The sequence below is a fragment of the Apodemus sylvaticus genome, chromosome 10 (assembly GCF_947179515.1).
Source record: "Apodemus sylvaticus chromosome 10, mApoSyl1.1, whole genome shotgun sequence".
NCBI classification, from domain to species: domain Eukaryota; kingdom Metazoa; phylum Chordata; class Mammalia; order Rodentia; family Muridae; genus Apodemus; species Apodemus sylvaticus.
This window is the reverse complement of record NC_067481.1, coordinates 92,093,757-92,118,683: the sequence shown is the minus strand read 5'-3', so window position 1 is coordinate 92,118,683 and position 24,927 is coordinate 92,093,757. Positions and strand designations below refer to the sequence as shown.

At 37.4% G+C, this 24,927-nt stretch overlaps 1 protein-coding gene across 2 annotated transcripts in view; it reads right to left on the bottom strand.

Annotated features, from left to right (window-relative positions):
• The window catches only part of Ranbp17 (RAN binding protein 17), a 308,050-nt gene that overhangs the window by 115,824 nt on the left and 167,299 nt on the right, over window positions 1–24,927 (bottom strand). Inside the window, exon 15 of one of the 2 annotated variants that reach the window (XM_052196787.1) lies at window positions 3,533–3,592. The exons of the other annotated variant lie outside the window; for it this stretch is intronic. Coding sequence (XP_052052747.1) covers window positions 3,533–3,592 — 60 coding nt within the window. The remainder of the gene's footprint in view (window positions 1–3,532; window positions 3,593–24,927) is intronic. 2 annotated transcript variants of the gene reach the window in all.

Below are 24,927 nucleotides of genomic sequence, written 5' to 3'. Positions count from 1 at the left end.
CACTTGTGGAGATTTTAATAGCATAAAGATAACCATCAGGACCAATAAACCTTTGAAGTTTGCATTATTAATTCTAAAATCTTCATGTATATATTGAACCAATTAACACATTCTGTTCATAGATATTGTCTTTGATAAAGGGATAAAACAATGACTTCCATATTTCATGACGCAGGACATTCAGTTCTCCTCATGTCCTTTCCTTCTGTCTGTGGTGCTGGGAGTAGAACCCAGCACCTCACGCAGGCTGAGTGAGCCGCTACCTCTGCTCGCTCTCTGCAGGCACAGCCTGCAACACCAATTCTTACTCCTAAACAGGACCTTGCTCGCTCAGAAGCTAGCAAGTGCCCACTTTAATGGTCAGACACTAAAGCAGCTCATGAAATGTATGAAATGTATAGAAGTGTCACAAATTGTCTTTACAGTTTGAGAATACATGTTCCTAAACATCATTTTAATAAATTCATGTTATTTTATTCCAAAGGTTCTTTGAAAATTTAGGAATGGGCGTTTGTGTGTAAATATACTACTTCAGAGGTGCAGTGTTCATCTAATGAAGGATGTTATTTGTGCTTTTATAGGTAGACAACTTCAATCATCCTTTCTTTCTTTTTTTTTTTTTTGGCATTCCTCAATAATCATATATACAATTTTTCAAAGGAGTCAAATTAAAACAACCAGAAAAGGAAATCAAAAAGAAAACCAGCAATTAGATATTTGGCTTTAATTTAATAAAGAGTGAAAGTAAAGCCTGCATTAATTTTAAACTGCTCCCCCACCCCCAATCTGATACTTGGAATTGGGTGTCTGCTGCTTTCTGATTACAAGTTGCAAGAAGATAATTATGTCAATCCTTACATCTGAAGTAGATTACAGAACTGGGAAACCCAGAATGTTAGTTCTTAGAGGTTGATGGATATAATGACAGTCACAGAGATTCAATAACAGCTCTCTGTGAGATGTACTCAGAGGCACCACAGGAAACAAATTAGAAACAATGAGAATCTCTCATTGTGTGCAAATACGAGAATAAAAGAAACCCAATTCTGTTTATAAGTTTTCATATGAGCTGCTATAATGAATTAAGATTTTTGGATAATGAATTTTCAGAAAATTATGGGGAGTTAATATAGGTAAGGCACTCTATAGATGTTTAAGATGTTATAAAGTCTCAAAGATGTTAACATATTGTGCACACTGCTGTGGAAATCAACAGCAGACTCCTGCCGTCAGGTAGTATACCCTCTTTGAGCCACCTAATTCTCATAAACTTACATCAAATAACATGAAATTGGTAACATAACCCATCCCCAATTGGATTTTACAGCACTGTCGTAATTTACTGCACTGACTTATCAGTTAAGGCTTGGACTTGTAACTTGAAAAACCTGTGCTCGGCAGTACCCATGCGGAGACAGTGCCCCGCATAGGACAGTTCCTGTCCCATGGAGTTGGTAATGCTGACTGGGAAAAGATTTGGGACTGGAGTGTGGAGGCAGTGCTTACATGACAAAGGCATTAGTACTGGAGTCTTAGGAAAGCGTTTGGAACTTTGCCATGGAACTGTATATTATGAATAAGAAAGCAATCTCCATAATTTCTGTCTTGTCATCAACTCAGTCCTCTATAAGAGGACTCTGTTAAAATGGAAGGAGTTGGTAGCAGATTGAGGTGGAGTAGAATGACCTAATACAGCATTTAATCATTTGAAAGAAAGGATACTGAGCTCTTCCATTGACATTTGAAGCTGACTAAAACAGGAATACTGTAATAAACTTATCATTATAGTGAGAAATTAATGGAATAAACATCATTGCTGCATATTAAATATGCAACCATAGTGATGTTGAATAAGCTCCATATTAATCTTAGCTAACCTTGCCACAGCATTTAACATAAAATTAATAAATATCGGGTTGAAATTAGAACAAAGAAACCCTGTGGCAGAATTTAATTTAAAACCATAGTTTAAGTTGGGAACTATGTGGCAATGGCAGAGCAAGCTGCTGCCTCGGTCGGTCAGAAGACCTGAAAGTATCTGTCAGAGTAAAGCCAGTGAGGAAGTGTCATATGAATGTTAAATTTGTACTACAACAAGACTATCTGAACCCACCATCTGTGGTGACCATCTTCCGAAGGGGAGATGGACCTAGGAAACCGCTTAAGAAGCATTCCCAATCTGCTTGAATAACCTATTGTACCAGGAAACTTGGAGCAACCCCTGTGGCCTCACATTCCCTTTGCTTCACATCCTGTGGCATGGCATGAGCTCAGCAGGCTGAGGTGCAGGGTTGCCTGCTGCTTGTGATAATCCCCTCTCCCAGTAGGGGCCTCCACTGATGCATGGCTAAGAGCATGCTTCCTCTTTTGCTTGCATCCCAGTGGGGTGTCCATTCCTGACATGGGCCCAAATCCAGACTGATAAACGAAGGTGGAAAAGTTAAGAGAGGTCCAGATGCTGCCAGAGATTTTCCCAGATACATTTCTAACGAGTCATTTACTGGGCAAAGAAGAACATATTGGTCATGTGAAAACGCGAAAGACTGGTAATTTTGGAGTTAGTCTATCCTTTCCACCCCAACAACCAGAGCTAAGGTCTAACTACCACCTGTTCAACAGAATCTGGCTGTTTGCCTCCTTTTCCTTCAGGGAGCCACTGACTAAGGATCTTCACCAGCATGAACCTAATGCCTCCCGACAGGCCGTCCCTAGCCAAGAGGGACCCGGGTGGAGTGTACCAGTTATTGGTCACAGGATACACAGCTCATATAGGCTCCTGTGGTGCAGCCAGCTGAAAGCCAAGCAGAGAAGATGAAGAGTACATTTGTCCTGACCCAGCTTTGCTCCTGCTGGCTGCCAACTCACCCACGTTTGGAGCCAAGCTTCTGTTACACCAGGCTTCTGCGGATAAAGCCACGATAAATTCTAGGTATTATTTTTCCAAACCCATTGAAAAAAATTACAAACAACGTTAAAGCAAAGGAATAATGTAATGCTTGGTTGGAATGTTTGAGACCATGGATTGAAAGAAGCATTTTAGCCATTTAAAGGTTTACTTATAATTTTCTGTTATAACAAAATCTTATCACTAAGCTTATAGGGTGGTATGGTTAGATTTTAAAGGAAGAAAGTTACTGGATAAAGTTTGTGAGGGGATAAAGGCAGAGGTGAGGAATTGGGAAGCAAAGAAGTTTGTTTATTCCTCATGATTCTGGACGGTATCAGCCAGAAATGCATTCTGGCACAGGTGTGTCCTAGACACCATGTAGTAAAACTTACCCTCTCAGGTATTAGGACCCAGAAATAGAGAATCCTAGGTTGCTTTCCCAGTAACTACAGTCTTTACAGTTAGTCCTACTGACTATTTGGCTCTAAGCCCTACAGACTAGGATGATACAGTCTATAAAAAGGAGTCAGGCCAATGCAGTGCTCCCTGCTCCGTGTGCATGTGTCCACCTCCGTAACCCGGAAGTGTGGTGAGACAAACATACAGACGGGTGAGCCCATCACCATAACCAGTTACTCAACTCACCTTAACTATTTTCCAAGCCTTCTCTGGAACTCTGGAAACATCATTCTTCGGGCGTACAACCTAAAAAGCACAGAGTTTATGGACCTGCCACCTGATGTCAGATACAAGGGAAGAGCAGTAAGCCTTCCCAGTTTCAGGTACAAGGAAAAAAGTCTCAGAAGTCTAATGCTGTCACTTAAAATATTCTTGATTTTCATTACAGAACCTAGTGGCATGGTGAAGTAATTTTCAAACTCTGAATATGATGATATGAATTGCAATGTTTTTTTTGCAGTAGAATAATTCAAAAATACCTCAAAAATAATTCAAAAATCAATTATTCAGGGCTAGCTCTAATAAAGGAACAAACAATGGTGGCAGGCCTAGTTAAGGGATCATTAAATACAGACTGCCATCTTCCAGGAGGCACTGAGCAATAGGATAATGTGCAGCTAATGGTGTCAGTAGCCAAGTCACCTCCTGATGGTCAGAACCACATTTAAAACCAACAAACTCAACTGTTGAGTCATTCAAAAAGAAAGGTAAATTATAGAATCATAGCGAATCTTCTGCACTTAATCCAATTCTTGTATACACACATCTACCCAGTCCTCTGAAAAAGTGCATCTCCTTGTAGTTGTAGTGGGTCTAAGACAATTACTCAAAAGTAATCTCTACTTTTAGCATCTTTATTTACACGAGTCTCTTATTTTCCTTTTCACATTCTCTCTCTGAAACCATGCCCCATTTCCTATATTCAAAACAGCGTCTGTAACTCACTCCCTCCAATTAAGAGATACTTAATTCTTTGTCCTTTATGTGTAGGAGGAAATCTGTGACATGGTAAGGAATGAAATAATGATCCAGAAATGACAATCATGAGTGACATTCACATTTTTCCACTGGGTCTATGCTTTTTGTTTTTAGATGGAGTTTCAAATGGACAAAGTGGGTCTTGAACTTGCTATGTAGTGGATGTAAACTGATTCTTCTGTCTCCATTTCTAGAGTACTTGGATAATAGCCATGTACCACCATGGCTGGTTCCACGTGGTGCCAGGGGCTCAAGTTCAGGGCTTTCTCCTGCTAGGCAAGTGTTACATAAACTGCGCTTTGTTCCTAGCCTCATTTCACAGTGAAGAAGGCCCTTCATTTCATTTTCAATTATTCTCCTATTACAGGCTAAGTAACAAAAACTTCCTCCAACTCAGAGTGGGCAATATTTGCAACAACAATCTAGAATCTGTTTCTATCTTAAGTCTTCTTTTTGCAAGTTATTCATGAACATGCAGAAGCCCGACTGGTGGGCCAGGATAGCACACAGTGCTCGGGGAACATTTGCTTCTGTCAGTAAGAAAACAAAAATAACCAAATGTACTGAGTACATATTTTTAAGGTAACTTGAACCAGGAGGAAATACACAAACAATACACGATTACACACATGAGGCTTTGATTGAGAATCTACTACTTACTAGCCTTGTAGTGTGGTGCAGAGAGTCACTCAAAATTATTTTATTTAATTAATTTTACAACTTCAAATTACTTTTTTACTGTCTCCATTGCTATCTATATAAAAATAAAAAATATAATGCAATAAATAACAGTATGTGAGGCTGGAGAGACAGGTCAGGGTTAATTAAGAGCACTTACTGTTCCTTACAGAGGACCTGGTTTCGAATTCCCAGGACACATGGTGGCTAAAAACCATCTAACTCCAGTTCCTGGCTATCTGACACATTCTTTTGATCTTTGAGGGCACCAGTTATGCATCGGATACATATACATACATACAAGCAAAAATACTCCTATACATAAATAAATATAAAACAATTAAAAATAGTATCACTAGGTAGGAGTTTAGAGGGCTAATTGGAAGACTTGTGGGACTCAGCCCACTATAGAGTGATTGCAATAATTAAGCCAGTTAACCTCTAAAGCTTAGCTTCTTAACTTTAGGATAAGGATGTATATGGGACTTAATTTTCATTGGCTTTTTGAAAAGATTAAAGTAGCAGATTTATACAACGTATGCAAGACAGTCCTGACATAGTAAAATTCTTATATGTCTGAGCTGCTGTCACTACTATGGGTGCATGTTGAATGATAATCCCTTGTACTTGCACTTTATCTGGATCAGATACTGGAAAATAGTAGTATGTTTTAAGGTATTTGTGAAGAATGGTTAAACAAGAATGTTTACAAGAGAGAAAGGCCTCATGAAAGGCAGCATAATATCTTGTCTATAATGGGTCTGTAGGAGGAGCAGTAAGAAAATCACCGGGACAGAAGTGGGAAGAACACAGAATGGCAGCCCATGTCATAAACTCAAGGTTTGCCTGCATCACCTGAGCGCTCAATTCTGAAGCGGTTTATGAGTCATTGTAGATTTTTACTTCCTACATCTGCCATATATTTTCAACACACTAGACAAGTGGATGAATTATATTTCCACATCCAATAAATTATTGGAGTTTTTCCAATTCAGATCAATGAATCCATCTAATTGTCAACTTTTCCCTTTAGTACACCTACAAAAGGGGTTCCAAAATAAAACGAGAAGTTTAAATTATTTAATTCCCCTAAGAAATAATTAACATGGGGATGAAGTCATAATGTTAGTTTTGTTCAGACACAATGAAACTGATCATGCCTAAAACCCATCATTACCTGATAGGTAACATGACACAGAGGAAAGCAAGCTGGGTTGGTTCAGAGTAGGAAGATTTTGTGAAATTCTAGTCTGTACAATGATGATAATCATATCTAGTTAAAAAAAGCTAAATTAAAAAATTAAAAATTTATTCAAGTGTTTAAGCTATGAGGAGAAACCTTAATACAGGTTGGAATAGGACTTAAGATGAAGCTGTCGTCTCAACCTTTTCCTGGCTTTTCTAATTCTACAGTAACTTGAAAATGAAGAAGGCGAAACCTACACCATGTCTACACACTGTTACTATGCCATGCCTAAACGTTAAGAAGGTGGAAATGTGTTAGGATGGTTGTACCTCCTGTCAATTGTGGCATTATGGACCACGTTTATAGGGGCAAATACCTAGATAAAAAAAAAAAAGACAGTTTTACATTTGTATCACAAAGAATAAAAACATTCCTAATGAACCTTTGTTGGCCAAAGGGGGAAAGGAAAGAAGTGATTTCCAAATTGGAGTTTGGAAATGACACTAAGTGTTTAAAAAGTGAAAATCGTTGAAGATGGGAGATTAAAACAAAATTTCAGAATTACAATTCTTGCTGGGTGCATTCCTTTAATCCAAGTATTGAGGGGCAGGAGTAGGTGGTTGGGGGCAGCCTGATCTACAGAGTGCATTCCAGGAAAGTCAGGGCTACACAGAGAATCCTGTCTTGAAAAACAACAAGGAAAACAGAAAGCAAAGCAAAACAAACAAATAAACAAACCAAAACCCAAAGAATTGTAATCCTTAGCAAATGTAAAACTACTGGTATACTACATTATCTGGCATGTGCTAGCTTTTTTTGTTGCTATTATATATACATGTTGATGACTGTGTGAATTTATGGACACCACTTGCATGCATGATCCCATGAAGCAAAACAGGGCCCTGGAATCCCTGGAAGTGGAGTTACAGGGGTCACAGACAGTTGTGAGCCACCACGTGGGTTCAGAGGAATGAACTGGGTTTTCTGAGAGAGCAGCAAGAATTCTTAGCCATCGAGTCACCTCTCCAGCCCGATGGCTTAGCATTTTCTATCATTTTTACAATTTTGCCACTAAGTTTTCCAAATAAACTTACTGGGTTTGAGAAAATTTCCATGAAAGTGCATTTCCAATTTTGTAATGGTAATCAATCAGAACATACAATCTACATCAGAGAAACTTGTTTCAAAGCCAACTTGCTTAACATCTATTCAGTAAAGCAAGGGATACTGGCACTGGGGAGCCACACAGGCCTAGGGGAAAACAAAATCCTAATAAGTATGCCAAATGTGTTTTTATATTTCCAGACTCCTTCAACAGGAACATTATGGGGAGATAAAAATTAGGGAAACACTGAACTTAACTAATTTAAAATGTTGAAAAAATATTTTGCATTTATGTTTTATAACCAACTGCTTTTCCCACATTTGTCCCAAGGCAGCAGATGAAGCTCTATACCCACCACTGCTAATACTAGCAATTGGAACATGCTCTTTGGCAAGGCAGAAATAAGATAATTGTTCAACATAGGCTGGCTTTTCAGAAATACTGGAAGCATTGCCTGTAATTATAGACATCTGTCACTGCTAGCCACTCAGTACTAACCCTGACATCAATATACAACCATAGCACTAAACTGCCCGCAGGCATAGCAATGGAGACCAGATACGCTAGGCAGGCAATCATCTGCTTCATCCAAACTATCTGTCAAAGGTTCCCAACCACAAATAGCTCTTACATTTTGTATCCTTAGGATAATATGTTGATTTATTTTAGATCCTCTAATATTTACAGTCTGGGCCATCTACTAAAATAAAGAAACAAAACTGATGGCTAATGGAGGCAGTTACTGTTCACAGGCATCACAGAAGGTCATAGCTCAACCCTCAAATGTTAAAAATTGATGGCAGCGTTAACATGTGCCATCATACAGATGTTTCCTTTTGTAGAGGCAATTATTTTCAATAGCAATTCAAAATGGTAAATACAATCTTTTATCAGTAAGTATGTTCTCACACTGATCTAATAGAAATGCTCATATTTTAGAGCATTTTTTGAGACATAACTATGAGTATCAGTGTTACACATGGAAGAATCTAGACTATAACTTCGGGTTTAGCTTTACAAATAAACCCTTATCTTGCACTTAAAATGTGTGTGTGTGTGTGTACACAAAAATACACACACACATATGTTTAATATATGTACGTAATATATATGTATATATACACACAAAAATACATATATATGCTTAATATATATATATGTATATATATGTGATGTGGTGCATAAAAGCTAGTAAATGATACTGAAGGATAAAATACTGACACAATTTTGCTTTGCATAACAACTCATAACAATATACATGCACGTGTACAGTTGTATATTTGAAAGCCCAGAGACACACTATAGCTTTAAATACCGCTTGTTTCCCCCACTACACTTTGGCAGCTTTGGACACAAATAGAAAATTATTAGACATTTAGACTACTTAGGAATTAAGACTTACAATTACCATGTGTTACTAAAAACTCAGATATTTCTTGGTCTGATCCACAACAGCCTAGGCTAAAGAAAAACTATTAATTACAGAAAGACAGTTAGCTTACAAGTGAGCTGCATTTTAAAAACCTCCTTTAAAATACAATTGCTAAATGCCTTACAGTGCTGTAATGTGAGACAGGTTCAAATCTTATTACTTCACTGAAATTAAAACCTAAGTTTTAATACTGCTCAAGTCGAACAGTGATTCCACACTTTATTGCTTTTGAAATCCCTTGATGATCATAGGAAAAAATGCCCCGGAGAAAAAAAGACTGTTTTCGATAAACAGAAAATACAGTTTGCACTCTTAGCCTCTTTGTCATCACAAAAAAAGGATTTAATGCCAATTCTTTAAAAAAAGACTTTTCCCCCACAAAATGTGCACCTTGTGTGCCATTTGTAAAATCAGTTCACTTTCTTTTATTTATTACTGCAGAGCGGCAAGGCAATAAAGCAGCTACCGATAGCTAATAAATTACATGCCTTTTAAAACAATTCTCTTGCTACAAAAACATGTAACTACAAAGGTTTACATTTACATGGTACAGTACATGAAATGTCTATATTTGTGTCCTATTAACCATCTTAGCAAATTGTGTACTCTGTACTCTTGCCAAATAGCTGATAGGAAAAATAATGTGATCTACAAATGCCTACAATATACAGTAAAAGCTATTCATGAAATCTATACATGCTATTTAAACCTTTTAAAAACACCTCCAAAATGAACTTTAAAATATTTTTTTTTCACCAAAGATATTTAAGGCTTTCTAACTAGGATTAATTTAAACTTTGCTCAGTTACTGAGTGCCAAGAGAGTATCCTTTTCTAATTTATGTTCCCAATGCCTTCTTTTACAAATTATAGTTCCCCACAGTAACCTAAAACAAATTTAAAATAGCGAGATTACTGGATCTAAGAAAAGTGCACGCTCGGTTCATATGCACTGTGTTTATAAAGAGCTAGCTACACAGCACCCATACCAAGTGCACTTTGCGCGCCCCCTTTCTCTCTCTCACACATAGCATGTATTTTAAATTATGTTCACATAGCCACAAAAACTGCCATGAAAATCTTACTTTGTAAAAGTAAGTAATTTGTAATTCCCCCTACTCCCCCGTCTCACTGGCTCTTCTGTATATAAATCAGTTTGGGAATATCTATACTCAATTCCAGGAATAAATTGTTAAATTAATAAGTGTGTTTACTTAATGCTCTTATCCTCTGATCCCATGATAAGAATATACAAATGAGGTAATGTGCTTTTAAAAAATTATTAATCTCCTCTATTTCCTTCAATAGCTATAATATCTGTGACTTTTTTGTTCCATACCTACAAAATTTTAACTTTATTTAATTCAGTATGCTGAATATTGCTTCAAATTTAAAAGCACAACCACTTCAGCCCCACTCTTCTTCAAGAGATGAACCAAAGTTTACATTTTGTAGCAGTCTGCATTTCCATTTTCTTCCTATTGAATTAGTATAATTATGATTAACAATTAGGACCTTATGGGAGATTTAATAATTTTTACTTTCCACTGTGTGTGTGTGCATGGTATGTGTGAAAGCAGGTACACAAGTGGGGTGGAGCATGTGTGGAGGAGGGAGCCTTTCAGGGGGAGCACGCAGGTGTCGGCTTACAGCCTAAGCCCTTTGGCTGCTGAGCCATCTTACTGGCCACTTAAGTGGTTTTGGTTTTTCGAGACAGGGTTTCACTCTGTAGACCAGGCTGGCCTTGAACTCAGAAATACACCTGCCTCTGCCTCCCAAGTGCTGGGATTAGAGGCGTGTGCCACCACTGTCCACAGGTAAGTGTTTTTAAAGAGTTCAAAGCATGTTATTTAAAAAGTAATCATTACTCTCAGTAATAATGACATTGTACTACATTTACATTTCTCTATGTTCATGTGTGTATATATATATATTTATACTTATAAATATATTCAACTTATTTTTCTTTTTTTAATAGTACATGATCATGTTTGCTGAAATTAAGATCATCCCCTCCCCCCCCCCCAAAAAGCCGGGCGGTGGTGGCACACGTCTGTAATCCCAGCACTCTGGAAGGCAGAGGCAGGCGAATTTCTGAGTTCGAGGCCAGCCTGGTTTACAGAGTGAGTTCCAGGCCAGCCAGGGCTATACAGAGAAACCCTGTCTCGAAAAAAACTAAATCCAAAAAAAAAAAAAAAAAAAGATCATTCCCCATACTATAAATATTAATATTGTCAGTGGCAAAGGAAAGGGACAAAACACACACTTATTGCAGTACAGTAAATTCTAATTAAACTTTCATTTGGTGCATGGAAAAAACCTTGAATTACACCTAGAACCTATGTGACAATCCAGACAATGTCTGCATCTTGGCGTCATTTGAGAAGCCATTGCTTTAACTTAGCTTCTTGGCTGGAATGTTAGTAGCTGTTGTTGTCCTTCTTAATTTGACAAATAGGCGGAATGGAGTTGACACTAGGATTTGCATGTATGGATAGGAAAGTGGGAAGTGGGAAGTGAGTGGGAAGCTGAGTCCCTCATGGCCCAGCTGTCCCACCATGCGGCTCCTAATCCTTTCTTACAAATTTATATTATGCAGCTGAGTGAAAATCCACAAAATTGTAGCCTTAGATTGTATAAGAGTATTCTGACAGAGTAGCAAACATGAGTATTTACTATTAAAAAGAAGCAAAAATACGTTGAATATTTATATATATAACCATATACGTATATGCCCATCACTTATGAGACATACCAAATTGAGTAAATACTTGTTTTAACTTCTTTACCAGTTTGTAATGATAAGACTAGCTTAGCTCTCTCTGGTCACAACTGTGACTGCTGCTTAGCACATTGTACGGAACTAAATAGATCTGCAGTAAGATATGTGTGTGTGTATATATATACACACACACACACACACACACACACATATACATATATATACGTATATATATATACATATATACGTATACACACACGCACACACACACACATATAAAATGAAAGAAAAGACAAAAAGCGTAAGTTTCTTGCCAAGAATAATAACACAGTTGTATGATCTTTTCCTAGTTTAAAATCCCTAAAATCTAAATACTGGCTGGTCTAATCTGCCAGTTCCTAACATAACACTGCAGACTCAGCAATGCCTATCTCAGAAAATCTAGTAGGATCAGGATTCAAGTTCTCTCATAACTTAAAAATCTGAACACTATATCCTGCCTGATTTATATGCCAGCAATCACAAAGAAATGGTTGATAACGTAGCCATGACCTAGCTGTACTGAAAACACAAGTTATGCTCTTGGATGGCTTGCTGTTGCTCTTGTCCTCAAGAATCCAAACAGTGAGAAAATGAAGACATGGGCATAACCTATTCAATGAACAAGATCAGGAATAATAGTTCATCATTTTTAATGCATTTAGAGAGCTAGGTAGAGCTAAAGTTAAATCTGTTATAGTTTTTTTTTTTTTTACCATGTTTGTATGTATAAGCTGTGTGCGATCACCTGTGCTATGATACGGGTAGAGGTCATAAGGCAACTTAACAGAGCTCATTCTATCCTTTTACTGTTACATGGGCTTGGGGAACCGAACTCATGTTGCCAGACTTGCATGGATAGCCCCTTAACCTGCTGAGCTATACTGATGATACTTGAGGTCAAATTCTGTGATGTCATTTCCTACTTGTGTATTCTGTATATAGTACTTTTCTGTAGAATTGGGGTTAATAACACTTTATGAGTAATTTAATGGAAGAAAAAGTATATCGAAGTGTTTAGCATGTAATGAACTAGAAACAAATGCTAGCACTATCATTATTATATATATCTGTGTGAATGGCTGAATGGGGATGGTATGGGTGAACATCAATGTGGTCCAAGTAGAAAATGGAAAAAAAAGAGTGATGGAAGGGAGAGTGAGGACTCAGACTGGCCAGCGGGTAGACTAGATGCTGAGAGGGATTACTCACAGAATGTACTGATTCCTTGTGTTAGGGAAGCAGGTAGCAGAGTTCTAGAAGTGGCAAGAACTAAGATCAAAATGTGGTTTAAGATTTGTTTACCTATTTGCACATAGCAGACAGGTGTCAAGCATTTTAATTCTGGGCTTCTCTGCCATTTCTGATACCACAGATCGCTTATCCTTGATATTATGGCCTTTCCAGACATTTCATAATTTTTATTTTCAATTTGAAGTTTTTTCACATTCTGAACTGTGTGTACCCTCCATTTTATCTACCCATTCCTTGGCAGGGAGTAGGGTGGGATGGTTTCTTTTACTCAAAGGAGTTCAGTTAAATATGCACCAAAAGAAGTCTAAATCCATAGCATCAGAAGTACTGACTGTGGAAATGGCATTCTTAATCCCTTTGTTGTAGCGCTTAGGAAATTAAAATATTTCAGAAAACTTCTCACATCTTACCAATACTCACGAACATAGGAAAAACAATACAATAAAACACCTTCCTTCTTAAGTATTCAGCTTTCTAGGCCAAAGAGACTTAAGGCAACCATGATGTTGATTTTCATATGTGCTTTGATTTTAATAAGTATGAACTGCACCTATTAGCACTGCTTTGAAATATGCCCAACTGAACCTTTCTCTGTTGTATCCGTGGGTCTGGCTTGCATACTACATTTCTAGGCAGCTATAAAGCTCTAAAAGAATGTCACCATATGGTCACTTGATTCTAACTGTAGTCTTTAAAAGACAATGCAGGCTCAGCTAACACTTATATAAACTCTTTTCTTTAATTATTTATTTATCTTTCATTCCAATTACAGCTTTGCCTCCCCCTTTCCTCCCATCCCCTCTCAATCACATGCCTCATATGCATCCCCTTAAGAAGATAAGGGTCAGGAGAGGCTCGGCGGGTGAACTGCTTGCCATGTAGGCATGGGGACCGGAGTTTGTTCCCAGGTGAGCAATGCAGCGCAGACCTGGAGAGGAGAAGCAGACGGACGGAGACCTTGCTGTCCTGCCAGTCTATCTGAATCTGACCACCAGGTCCAGTAAGAGACCTTATCTCAAAATATAAGGTGGAGCCTGACCCAGGAAGACAATACACATTGGCCTCGGGCGGTTGCTCGGTCTCCTCTCTTCCCTCCCTCCCTTCCTCTGTTTCGGTCTCTGTCTTTCTCTCTCTCACACACACAAACTCACACTCATATATGAAACATACATATTAAAACAAAAGTTCTGTACATGTTCAGAAATAGGCCATACTATGTTCCTTTTCTTCCTTAAGTAATTAAACATTTAGCTAATTTTAATAAGATGTATGGAAGACCAAGTGCCAACTATTTCTTAATGATCAGTGAAAACAAAACAAAAGGAAATAACCCTAAAATGTCCCACAGGGTACCAAAGAACAGACAGGAGCCAAGACCTTCACAAGTCAATGAGGCTTGCTCAGATCTACCTAAGTAAAACATACTGTCTCTCTTGCAGAAAAACTCTCCCACAGTATACCACACAGAAACCAGAGTTCAAGTTTCCAGGCTCAAGTATGATCCAGGAAAAATTTCTTCAACTTGTCTGAAAATCATTTTTATCATTTACAAAATGGAAGGCAATAATGCCTATCTGCATAAGGCTAAAGAGGACATTTCATTGCTCAGAAGAAAATGCTTAGTTTAGGAGCCATTACACAATAAGTACTTTATAAATGCTACTTTTAAAATTGATAATAAGGGTGGTATATCTAGTTTAGGAAGAATTAGGATCTTTTACCAAATGGTGTTCATCTTCTTCCCTTCCCCATTTCTAATGAAAAGGTACATGTAAATTGCTTATATTAAAAAGCTATCTGTTTTTAGTGCTTTACATTGTGGCCAAGGATCCACTTAGGCAATTTACACTCTGATATCTCAGAATAAGTAGTTGTGGAGGGAGAAAAACATTTTTAACCCCATAACATACAACTTACTATAGCTAGTTATTCCATTGAGGATTAAATTGGAATATTCTAAAAACACAGGCCCTGAAAGAGTGGCCTGGAGTCCTAACTTACTGTGATTGATTCCATAATACTCACCACATGGTTTTTCCTTCAATTCTGAACCTCTTTAAAAAAAATTCTTTAAATTCTAAGATGGCTGAAAGTAGGTAGGGGGAATATAAAAGCAGATGGTTTAGACCATCGGAACACAAGAAAAACAGGTGCATAACCAAACAGAAGTGTGCCATTTGCCAACCCTGCTGGTTACAGGTCTACATCCGACCTGTCTCCCCTGCACTCTCTGCATCTGCTTACTGGTGATCATGTAATACATCCAACTGACGCAGAAGACTACTCTAACCTGAAATCAGGAGCTGACAGAGGCCCCCAAGGAAGCTGCTATCAGTTTATAACAACATTTACTTATCACTATTATCAAAATTAGCATGCATTCTTTATATTTAATATAATTATTTTAAAAAAGAACAAAAGTAGAGTATATTACTTTGTTCAAGGAAAACATTAATGTAGACAGATGCAAATTACCTCAAAGTTTAAGCCCTGTCTACAGATTATAGACTGTAGATTACATTACTACAAATTAGCTTTTAGAAACACAAGCAGTAACCAGTGTCTCTTAGTACATGCAAAATCTAACTATATATTATTAAAAAAGCAAACTGTCATGCTTTCAGTTTGTCTCTGAACAAACCACACAGGTAATTTCATAATATAATTTGAAAGGAAGATGAAAATAGAATAGAAAGGAATTAGGGAAATGACACCCTTCACAATAGCCACAAACAATATAAAGTATCTTGGGGTGACTCTAACCAAACAAGTGAAAGATCTGTGTGAGAATAACTTCAGGTCTCTGAAGAAGGAAATTGAAGAAGACCTCAGAAAATGGAAAAATCTTGCATGCTCATGGATTGGCAGGATTAATATAGTAAAAATGGCCATCTTACCAAAAGCAATCTACAAATTTAATGCAATCCCCATCAAAATCCCAACTCAGTTTTTCATAGAGTAAGAAAGAGCAATTCTTAAATTCATCTGGAATAACAAAAAACCCAGGATAGCTAAAACTATCCTCAACAGTAAAAGAACTTCTGGGGGAATCAGTATCCCGGACCTCAAGCAGTACTACAGAGTAATAGTGTTAAAAACTTCATGGTATTGGTACGGTGACAGGCAGATAGATCAATGAAATAGGATTGAAGACCCAGAAATGAACCCACACACCTATGGTCACTTGATCTTTGACAAAGGAGCTGAAACCATACAGTGGAAAAAAGATAGCCTTTTCAACAAATGGTGCTGGCTTAACTGGAGGTCAGCTTGTATGTCTGGGAATGATGTAAATAGAGTATGCATATATGAAATTCTCAAAGCAATTTTTAAAGAAACATTTTTATTTTGCTAGTATCAAAACATTAAGTGATCCTAAAAAGAACAGCTGATGAAATTGTGGAGGCTGAAGAAATGCACAAAACCTGGACAGAAGCAAAGGGAAGTCAGCTGGTTAAACTTTCAAGATAAGGATATATTACTAAGAAGTTAATCAAACAAGTGTCTACTCTGTGCCTTATTACACAAAAAGGCTGCTGCTTAGGCAAAGGTGAAATATGGGTTTTGTTTCAAAGTACAGGTGAACTAAGGGATAAATACAGGTTTTGTAGACAGGGGATGCTAAGAAGATGGCTAACTTATAATGCTAACTGAGTCCAGAGCAAAGCCCAGGAAAATAGCCTCAAAAAAATAAAAATAAAAAAAACCTGTTGGTAATGCTGATGAGATTGTAACCTTGGGGTTTTCCCACAAATTCATGCTAAACCTACCAATTAAATAATTTAAGCTAAAAAGTTGTGCTGCTTTTCTGGATGCACAGAAACCCTGGTACTTAGTGTTTAGCTTTCATAGTATTTACTATGTGTGTGTGTGTGTGTGTGTGTGTGTGTGTGTGTGTGTGTGTGTGTGTAAAGCAATAGCCCTTTCACCAGAAATTCAAAGATGTCTTAACAGGCAACTTGCATTTTCCTTTTAATTGTCTTTTCCATTCCAGGACAACTATTGCCATGTTTTTGTTTTTTTTTTTTTAAATGTGTGTGTACATACATGCCAACATGCACATGTGTGTAGAGATCAGAGATCAACTTGTGGGAATTAGTTGGGTCTCTCCTATCATAAGGGAACTGGGGGTTGAACTCAGGTTGTCAGATTTGGCAATAAGTACTTTTACTCATTGGTCACCAGCTCAACATAATATATAAGTAATCAATATTTCCCTATGTAATTAAAAATCTTTGTTGATATTTTATTTTTTATAAGCCAAAACTGTCTTCCTCTCTTGCTTCACCATGTCTCTTCCCAAGTGCAGCAATCATCTTCCTGTGACCACGGTCTTCATCAGCAGGGAACTCCCGTGGACTGACCACCTCATGCTTTCACATCCTCATAGCCTTGTGTCTTCCTTTCCTTCAGCTGGGAATAATTATCACCCTCTACTTTCAGCATGGAGCCATCATCTCTATCTTTAAGACAAGCTCCGCCAGGCAGTGGTGGCGCATGCCTTTGATCTCAGCACTTGGGAGGCAGAGGTAGGCAGATTTCTGAGTTCAAGGCCAGCCTGGTCTACAGAGTGAGTTCCGGGACAGCCAGGACTACACAGAGAAACCATGTCTAAAAAAATCATAAAAGCCAAAAAAAAAAAAAAAAGTAGTTCAAATACAGTGTCTCATGAGATGTTTCTTGATTCCCTTTTTAAATTTGTTTACTTAGGCCTCCAAGCTGTCCTCAAATTTTCAAGTACCCAAAAATGGCCTCTGCCTTTCATTCATTCATTTGTTCATTCCATTTTTATGAAACTAAACTGGCATGCAGGGTATACAATAGATGACAGGCAGTACTGCATAAGCTGGAGCTGAATCCATCCTGTGCAGAATGGTAAAGAAAAGATCAACAGTTGTCTGGGTTCAAACCCTTAAAGATTCTCTTTGATTCAAAGTTGAGTATAATTATGTATGTGATAAAATTCAATCTTGCCAAAAGTATGTATTGCTTTATGAGTTCCAGAAAGGACATATAGATGTGTAAGCACCTATGCCAACAACAGAACCTCCTGCTATGTTTCTTCTTTGTTCTACTTCCGCAGCTGTGCTCTTGGGTCGAGGTGGACTGGCCAGGGAACAGGAGACCACAGCACTGACTTCCACAAGGACTGCAGGTTTTCAAGCTGAAGAGCAGTTATGATCGCTGTTCTTTCTAGACCAGACTTTGCTTGCACAAGAGAGAGCCAACCTAATGCCTGGGACGTGCATTCAGTTGCAACTTGGCACATAGTGTGCCCTCTTATTTATTTAATAGATAATATATACCAAGGTGCAGTAGACACTGTTCCAAACACTGGCACAAGCAAAGTAAAACATTATTCCAATCCTACAAAGACTATAATTTGTCTACAAAATTTTAGATCTTAATAATCAATAACACACAAAGGGTTTTATAGGTATAGATGTTGGTAGTTATAAAATATTATTTTAGGAAATCTAGAAGGGCTTCTCTGAGCAAGTGGCAGCTGAGGGGTGAGTGAACAGACAGTAACTAGCAATTTTCTAGCACAGAATCCTATTATTCCAACTGTGAGTGAGCACCAGTGAATCACTGTCTTATCCGAGTTTAAAAAATTCAAAACACAAGGGATTTTATCATCCTGATCCATAAATTTAGAACTGATATTACATTAACTATCTTCACATGAAATAATGTGAATATAGTACATTAGTTTTCTTACTGTAACCAAATAATCAACACAAGTTTTGCCATTTGAGAGCACACAGTCGACCATGGTGGGCAGGGGTGGTGGCAAGTGTGAAGTGTACATTGCCTCTGTAGTCAGGAAGAGAGAGCAAACACTGTAGTGAGGCCGACTGTAATACATCAGCCTACCCTTAGTGATTCCACTTCCTTCTGTGAGATCCATCTCTAACTGGCCGGGAGGCTTTCAAAACAGCTCCCTCAGCTGTGGAGCAGGCTCCAGATATCTGAGTCTATAGGACGTTTCACTCTCCAGCCACAGTGCACAGGCACATTAGATTCCTGGGCAGGTTAAAAAAAAAAAAAGTCTTAAATCCTAGTAGAATGTGACAAGGCACACATTGGGATGCTTTCTCTTTGGGATGCTAGTGAGATCCATAATGGACATTTATAAATCGTTTACGTTAATTTTCAGGAATCAGAAGAAGAACAAAAACAGAAGCCAGCTACAGCACAGGCCTTGCACCACCAACAAATTACTTGGAGGAAAATTGGGCTGCGAATCTAAGCAGAAGGATTGGCTGAAACCAAAAAGAAAATGACCCATTCTAGAAAGAAGTTTTTCTACAACTGCTTTCACACATAGGTAGCTTTACAGCTCTGGGTTCCAAGTATATGATGAATGTTTATTTAAACCTGCACTTCAAACTTCCTACCAATGGGAGTAAGGATCTAGCCCTAGACATAGCTACACACTCTACGCATGTCCTAAAGCTTCAGAACACAGCCTGTGAGTAGGAAGCTTTGCCAAACACTGGCACAGCACTGCTGCCACCAGAGTATGAGCCTAGCCCTAGACTACTCAATAAGGATCCGTGACTCCAACACTGGGATGCCACTTCCTTACATGGAAAATCCTGCAAGGAGCCTGAGAGCCAGTTTTTCTCTTTGACTTTAAAAGAAGGAAAAAAAAGGTGAGATGTGTGTTTATAGAAGTATACACACACGCATACACACACACACAGACACACACACACACAGAGACACCACAGATTTCTGTCCCACATTTGAACACCCAGTTCATAACAAGCATCCTGACATGCAAACTCACCACCATACTTTCCACGCGGCATCAGCTAACTCACATCTTACAAAAGAAAGAGATACTCGTAATACTCACGAGAATATGCTTAACACAAAGTAAAGGGAATACCTCTTAGACCAAGGATACTGTTGCCATTTGGTTGAGATGCTAGTTGATCTTAATGACAGAAATTATTTGATTCAAGTATCAACCAAACACAAATTAAGATGAACATGTAAATGCATAAAACCAGAATTAACCGCAAATGGCAAGAGCATGCCGTGGAGCACCTGTCCTCGAGTGTAGAAAAGAATCAGCCTTTGACTGATTATTTCTTTTTGACATGATTTATCACCCGGTATTCTTTAAACTTGATAAAGCAAATTAATCTTTGATTGCAGGCAGCACTGGAGGTGGCCATTAGTCATGTGGTTTGTGGGGTTCCTTGTGTTTCATTTACCAGGCACACAGGACGAGAGCCCAGAAGCAATTGCCTCAGCGTTGACTTCTTTCTCAGTCCACCCAGGAGAAATGATCAAAGAATTCAATATACAGTATTTTAAATTACTTCTACAGAACTGACCAACAAGGAGGAAAAAATCCTTTTTACTCTATTACATAATTATTTTTAAAGCCAAGAACAAAGAAACACTTGTATATTGTGATTTCAACATTAGCAGCTCAAACAGCCTCACTCTTTGTTTAAAGGAGACAGGGTTTTGGACATTAACAGCTGTAAAGACTACTACTGTCTAAGAAAGGGCATTAAAAAACCATGCAGGGAAACAAACACGACAATGACAGCTAATCCTGAAATTATGTCAATGGACACAGTGTCAAAATGTTCCAGTCTATCAAAACCAATGCTCTTATCTTTTAACCCACTAAGAAGAAAGTCAAGAAAGAGAACAGCCCATCAAGTATTATCTGATTTTTACTTAAAAATCAGTATACAGAGATAGGATTTATTCCTGACTTCTAAAACAGTTTTTTGGCTTCCCATTTTGAAGTCTAACATTTGAGAAACATTATATTAGCTTAACACATTACATTAATACTAATGGAATATCCACGATAATAGCTTGGAATGCAAAAGAAAGGGGAAGATTTTTATGAAGCAATCACTAGGGAACAGTCTCCGACCTGGGGCTTAGGTCTCTGCTTGTGCATCTTTGGTTAATAGGCATTGTTCGCCAGAGCCACCTAGCACATCTGCACACCCGGAGTCTTCTATTAAGTAAATGTTAACAAATCATTACTTCATATGTAATCTGATACTTTCAGCACATATTTTAACTCAGCCTCAAGTCAGCCTTAGGTATAGAAGTGAAAATTTGCTTTCTAAAACAGGTGAAAATACATTAGGTCAAGTTTTAAATCTTCTAAGCTCTATGATAGAGACCTACAGAGAACCTAATACGCTATATAATTTTATGATCACTTCAATTCACAGAAAGTCTACATGAAGACTTTCTCTGCCCAAAGGGAAAGAGAAGGTCCCTGTGCAGTCTAACCCGCCTTTTAATAGCAATTTTTTCTTTGGAAATAAGTCCAAAGAATAAATGAATCATCAAATGTCATTCAAGGTTTATATGATATCTTCAACTTCAACTTACTAAAAATAAAATTAAATGAGGTAGGCTCAGCATCAATGTTTCCAGTAGTCAATTTAAATGATATCATTTGTTAATATAATAAAATTCAGCAAACAATCCAATTATGCACAATAATACTGCATGAATAAATACTCAAGACCTTTTATTGTATGAAACATGAAAACAGTTTTTAATGCAGTACAATGTCTGAAAGCAAGCTATACAAAGATTAAGTTCAGAGCTCTGACATTTCATAATTACTTAGGGGGATTGTAACTTATGTAACAACTAGATTCCCTTCAATTTTCCTATTATTGTACAGGAGATGAAAATTTGGCATAACCTACCCAAAGAAATATTGACAAACTAAGCAATTTTGAGATTAAAAACATTTATAAAAATATTACAATACTTTAAAGATAATCCTATCTTCTCAATATTTTTGAGAAACTGTTAGAATTTTGCCTTAAAAATAAATCACAAAGAGGAACAAATCTTTACATAATAATGATTTAAAACACATGAACTTGGAATACATTACTTTCTCATTATATACAAAATATATCATTTGGTTAAGCATTTCTTTTTATAAACATTTTAAAAAGCTAATTGGTTATTCATAGATATAATAATCACACAAAAATTCGAAAGGCACTATTATCTTTAGAACAAATGTGAGAAATAAAAATAAAGTATTTTACAAAAAACAATCATATAACTCTAAATTACTAATTCTATAGTTTAATCCAGAATAATCCATTAATTATTTAACAATTCATTTAAAATATTTTCTGAAATACTGATAAATTAGTATAATTTAGAGAATCAGAATACTAGAGAACTGACAGACTCAGAATGGAGTGACCCCAACCAAGCACTTGCACAAACTCAGCCAGGCCAGTCTTGTCCTGGAACTGAGAGAAGCAACCTACTCCACAAAAGGGATGGAAGCCTGCATCCTTTACTTTCTCTGTGGTGAGGATGAAAGGACACTTCAGGAAGAGTAAATTCAGTATGGCAATTAAAAGAATATTTTTCATTAACTTTAGTTGTTACTTGTATGCTTACTTAAAGCAGGTCCACATGAAGAAACTTATTATTTATATATGAATATATACTTAATGCTTGGTTCCACTGAGGAACTATAAATTCCATCTATTGAACATTAGCAAAAAATTACATGTGTTTATCATCTGGATTATTCTCAGATTAATAGAGATAAATGACAAAACATAGTCAGTTGCAGCTCCGCAGCTTAATCACTGCATCTGAGCTATAGGAAGCACTTAATTACTCTCATTTACTAGGTTCAATCTAATGAGAAAGCATTAGCCAAATGAAAAGAATGCAGTACAAACAAACAAAATAGTTATACCATCATTAAAAAGAAACTCTGACAGTGCAGGTGACAGCATAGGCAGGATAAATTACCATAATGTTCTAAATGCTGAGCTGTCAGCATGCTAATGCCGTGATCGGATACCCTGGGAATCTCCGCACTAGAGCTGTCAGAAGCAGGTATCATAAATCACCGTGCTCTACTGTACGGCTCATTATCACAGCCACAGCATACATGCTCTTCAGCACACTTCAGGACAAATTCGAAGACAACGCTTATTCTTATGAGTGGTTCTGTTTACTCTTGCAGACATCGTATGCAATCCTTGCCTAATAAATGGAGACTTTGTTTTGCAATAATGAACTGCAGGATCTTAGGATATGATAGGCCCTTGCTCTTAATTCATAAACCATCTGAATGAAGAGACTGCAAAAACACATTTTTCCCAAGCTGTACAATACAGTAGCACAGAGCTAGACAAATTAACATTGCCCATTTAAGAGGTAATCATTATTTGAAAGCTAGTGTCAGATCTTGAATAAATCAATAGCAGATACAAATAAGTTCAATTTCCAATGCCTAGACATCTTTGAAGCACAATCTTATTTTTAAGGGGAAACATTCTACAAAGACAATGAATATTTTGAATTTATGATAGGCAATCTCCTTTGTTCTTAAATAGCCTGGTTTAATTCTAGCTTTAAAGAAAACAAGCTGGAGATCTAAGTATCAGAAATTTAATCCAAAGATGCCAAATGGTACAAATCATGTTTAATCAAAGTCTGTACAACTAAAAAGCTCATGCCATCAACATTAGTAATTAACAAAAGAACTCTAAAAACAAAAATCTAAGTATTTATGAAACATGACAGACTGCTCACATAAACGTCAATACAATACACATTTCCAGAATAAATAAAATTGTATCAAGCTTTCCTGAATTGTATCAAATTGCTAATTTGTATCAATCAAAGAAATAATTGGTGGCAACTTTTATTCTTCACCATGCAAGGTCAGTTCTGCATAGGCTACCAACTATCTCTTTAATGATGCATTCCTGCATCTTCTAACTCTTACTAAAAGTGCTACAATTAAAAATAAAATGGCATTTCTATAAAAAGATTTAAGGTATTTTGAATGAGCACACTTAAAAGATGTGAGAACAATGAGACAAGGATGATGCCTCCCAAGAAGCAAGCGGACGACTACTAAGATCAGAGGCCGAGCCGCCTCTTCTCATCTGTGGAGTCTGCTCCACGTTCGTTGTAAGGAAAGCACGGCATGCAACACTGGTTTCTTGGGATGTGCGAGGCCGTGATGAGGCAGGAGAATGTTCCAAGAATTTTTATAATCTTATTCAAAGCAAACTTTATCTAAAATATTGAAACACCCCACAATACATACTAATCAATCTGTTAATTAATATGTAAATCCTGTTGATTTTTATTTATACTTCAGAACTGTTTTGTTTTCTAAAGTAAAGTTTCAATGCCAAGTATGTATTTTTACTGTTTTATTTTGAGGAATCCCACCTCTACTCTATGTAAAGGCCTCAGGCTAGAGCTGACCCAGGACACTGCCCACACATTAGATGTGGGTCCATGTGCTTCCATCACCTTCCCCTGGCATCCACTTAAACAAGAATACAAAGTACAGGAACAGGCTGAGCCTGTGGTGAGCGTGGCAGGCAGACAGCAGAAACATCCGCTCCGAGTGAAAAGTGTGTGGAACTTAGCGATGGCCCAGCTATCAAAGCATGCCGCCTCTCTTACACTAGTAAAGCAACATTTCATTTCTGTTATAAATATATAGCAATGGAACCATTAGAAATTAGAAAAACAGCCTCCAACTGATCAAGGCCAATTGATCAAATTATTTTGCTTTGGTTAGTTTTCAAAAATACAGATTTCTAAGCTTGCAGCATTATAATTCTGCATCCATTCTTCCTCCATAGTGAGGTTAGGAATTTATTGACTAGGGCAGACTGTGTAAAGAGAAAACTGTAAAGAGAAAACACAGGAGTTAGGAGGGGAAAAAAGAGGGAGAAAGAAAGAGTACACATTACACACCCACATTACACTGCCTACCTTTGATGACCTCATCCCCCAAAATACAAACTGAATTTCTTCAATTCCATCACAGAATTACATATGGCCGAGCAAAGACGAACTAACCTGTTTTCACTGTAAACAGCCAGCACCTGTAATGAAGGGTAGAGCAGTCTCCTCACTGCTATCTGGGCTCTGGCCAGTTTCTAGTACTGACTTTCTAGCTTTCAAACTCTGGGTTGCAGCTCTGCTCATGCAGTTGTATCAGTTAGAGACCACTCTTGATCCTACACTGTCAAGTGTTACCACAACAAACTGAATAACGGGTAAAAAAAATGCTATTCTTAACACAATGGTAGTAAGGTCTTCTGCAAATAAGAACTTAACTTAAAACACTCAAAACACATACATAAAGGCGGGCTCTGAATTAAGATAAT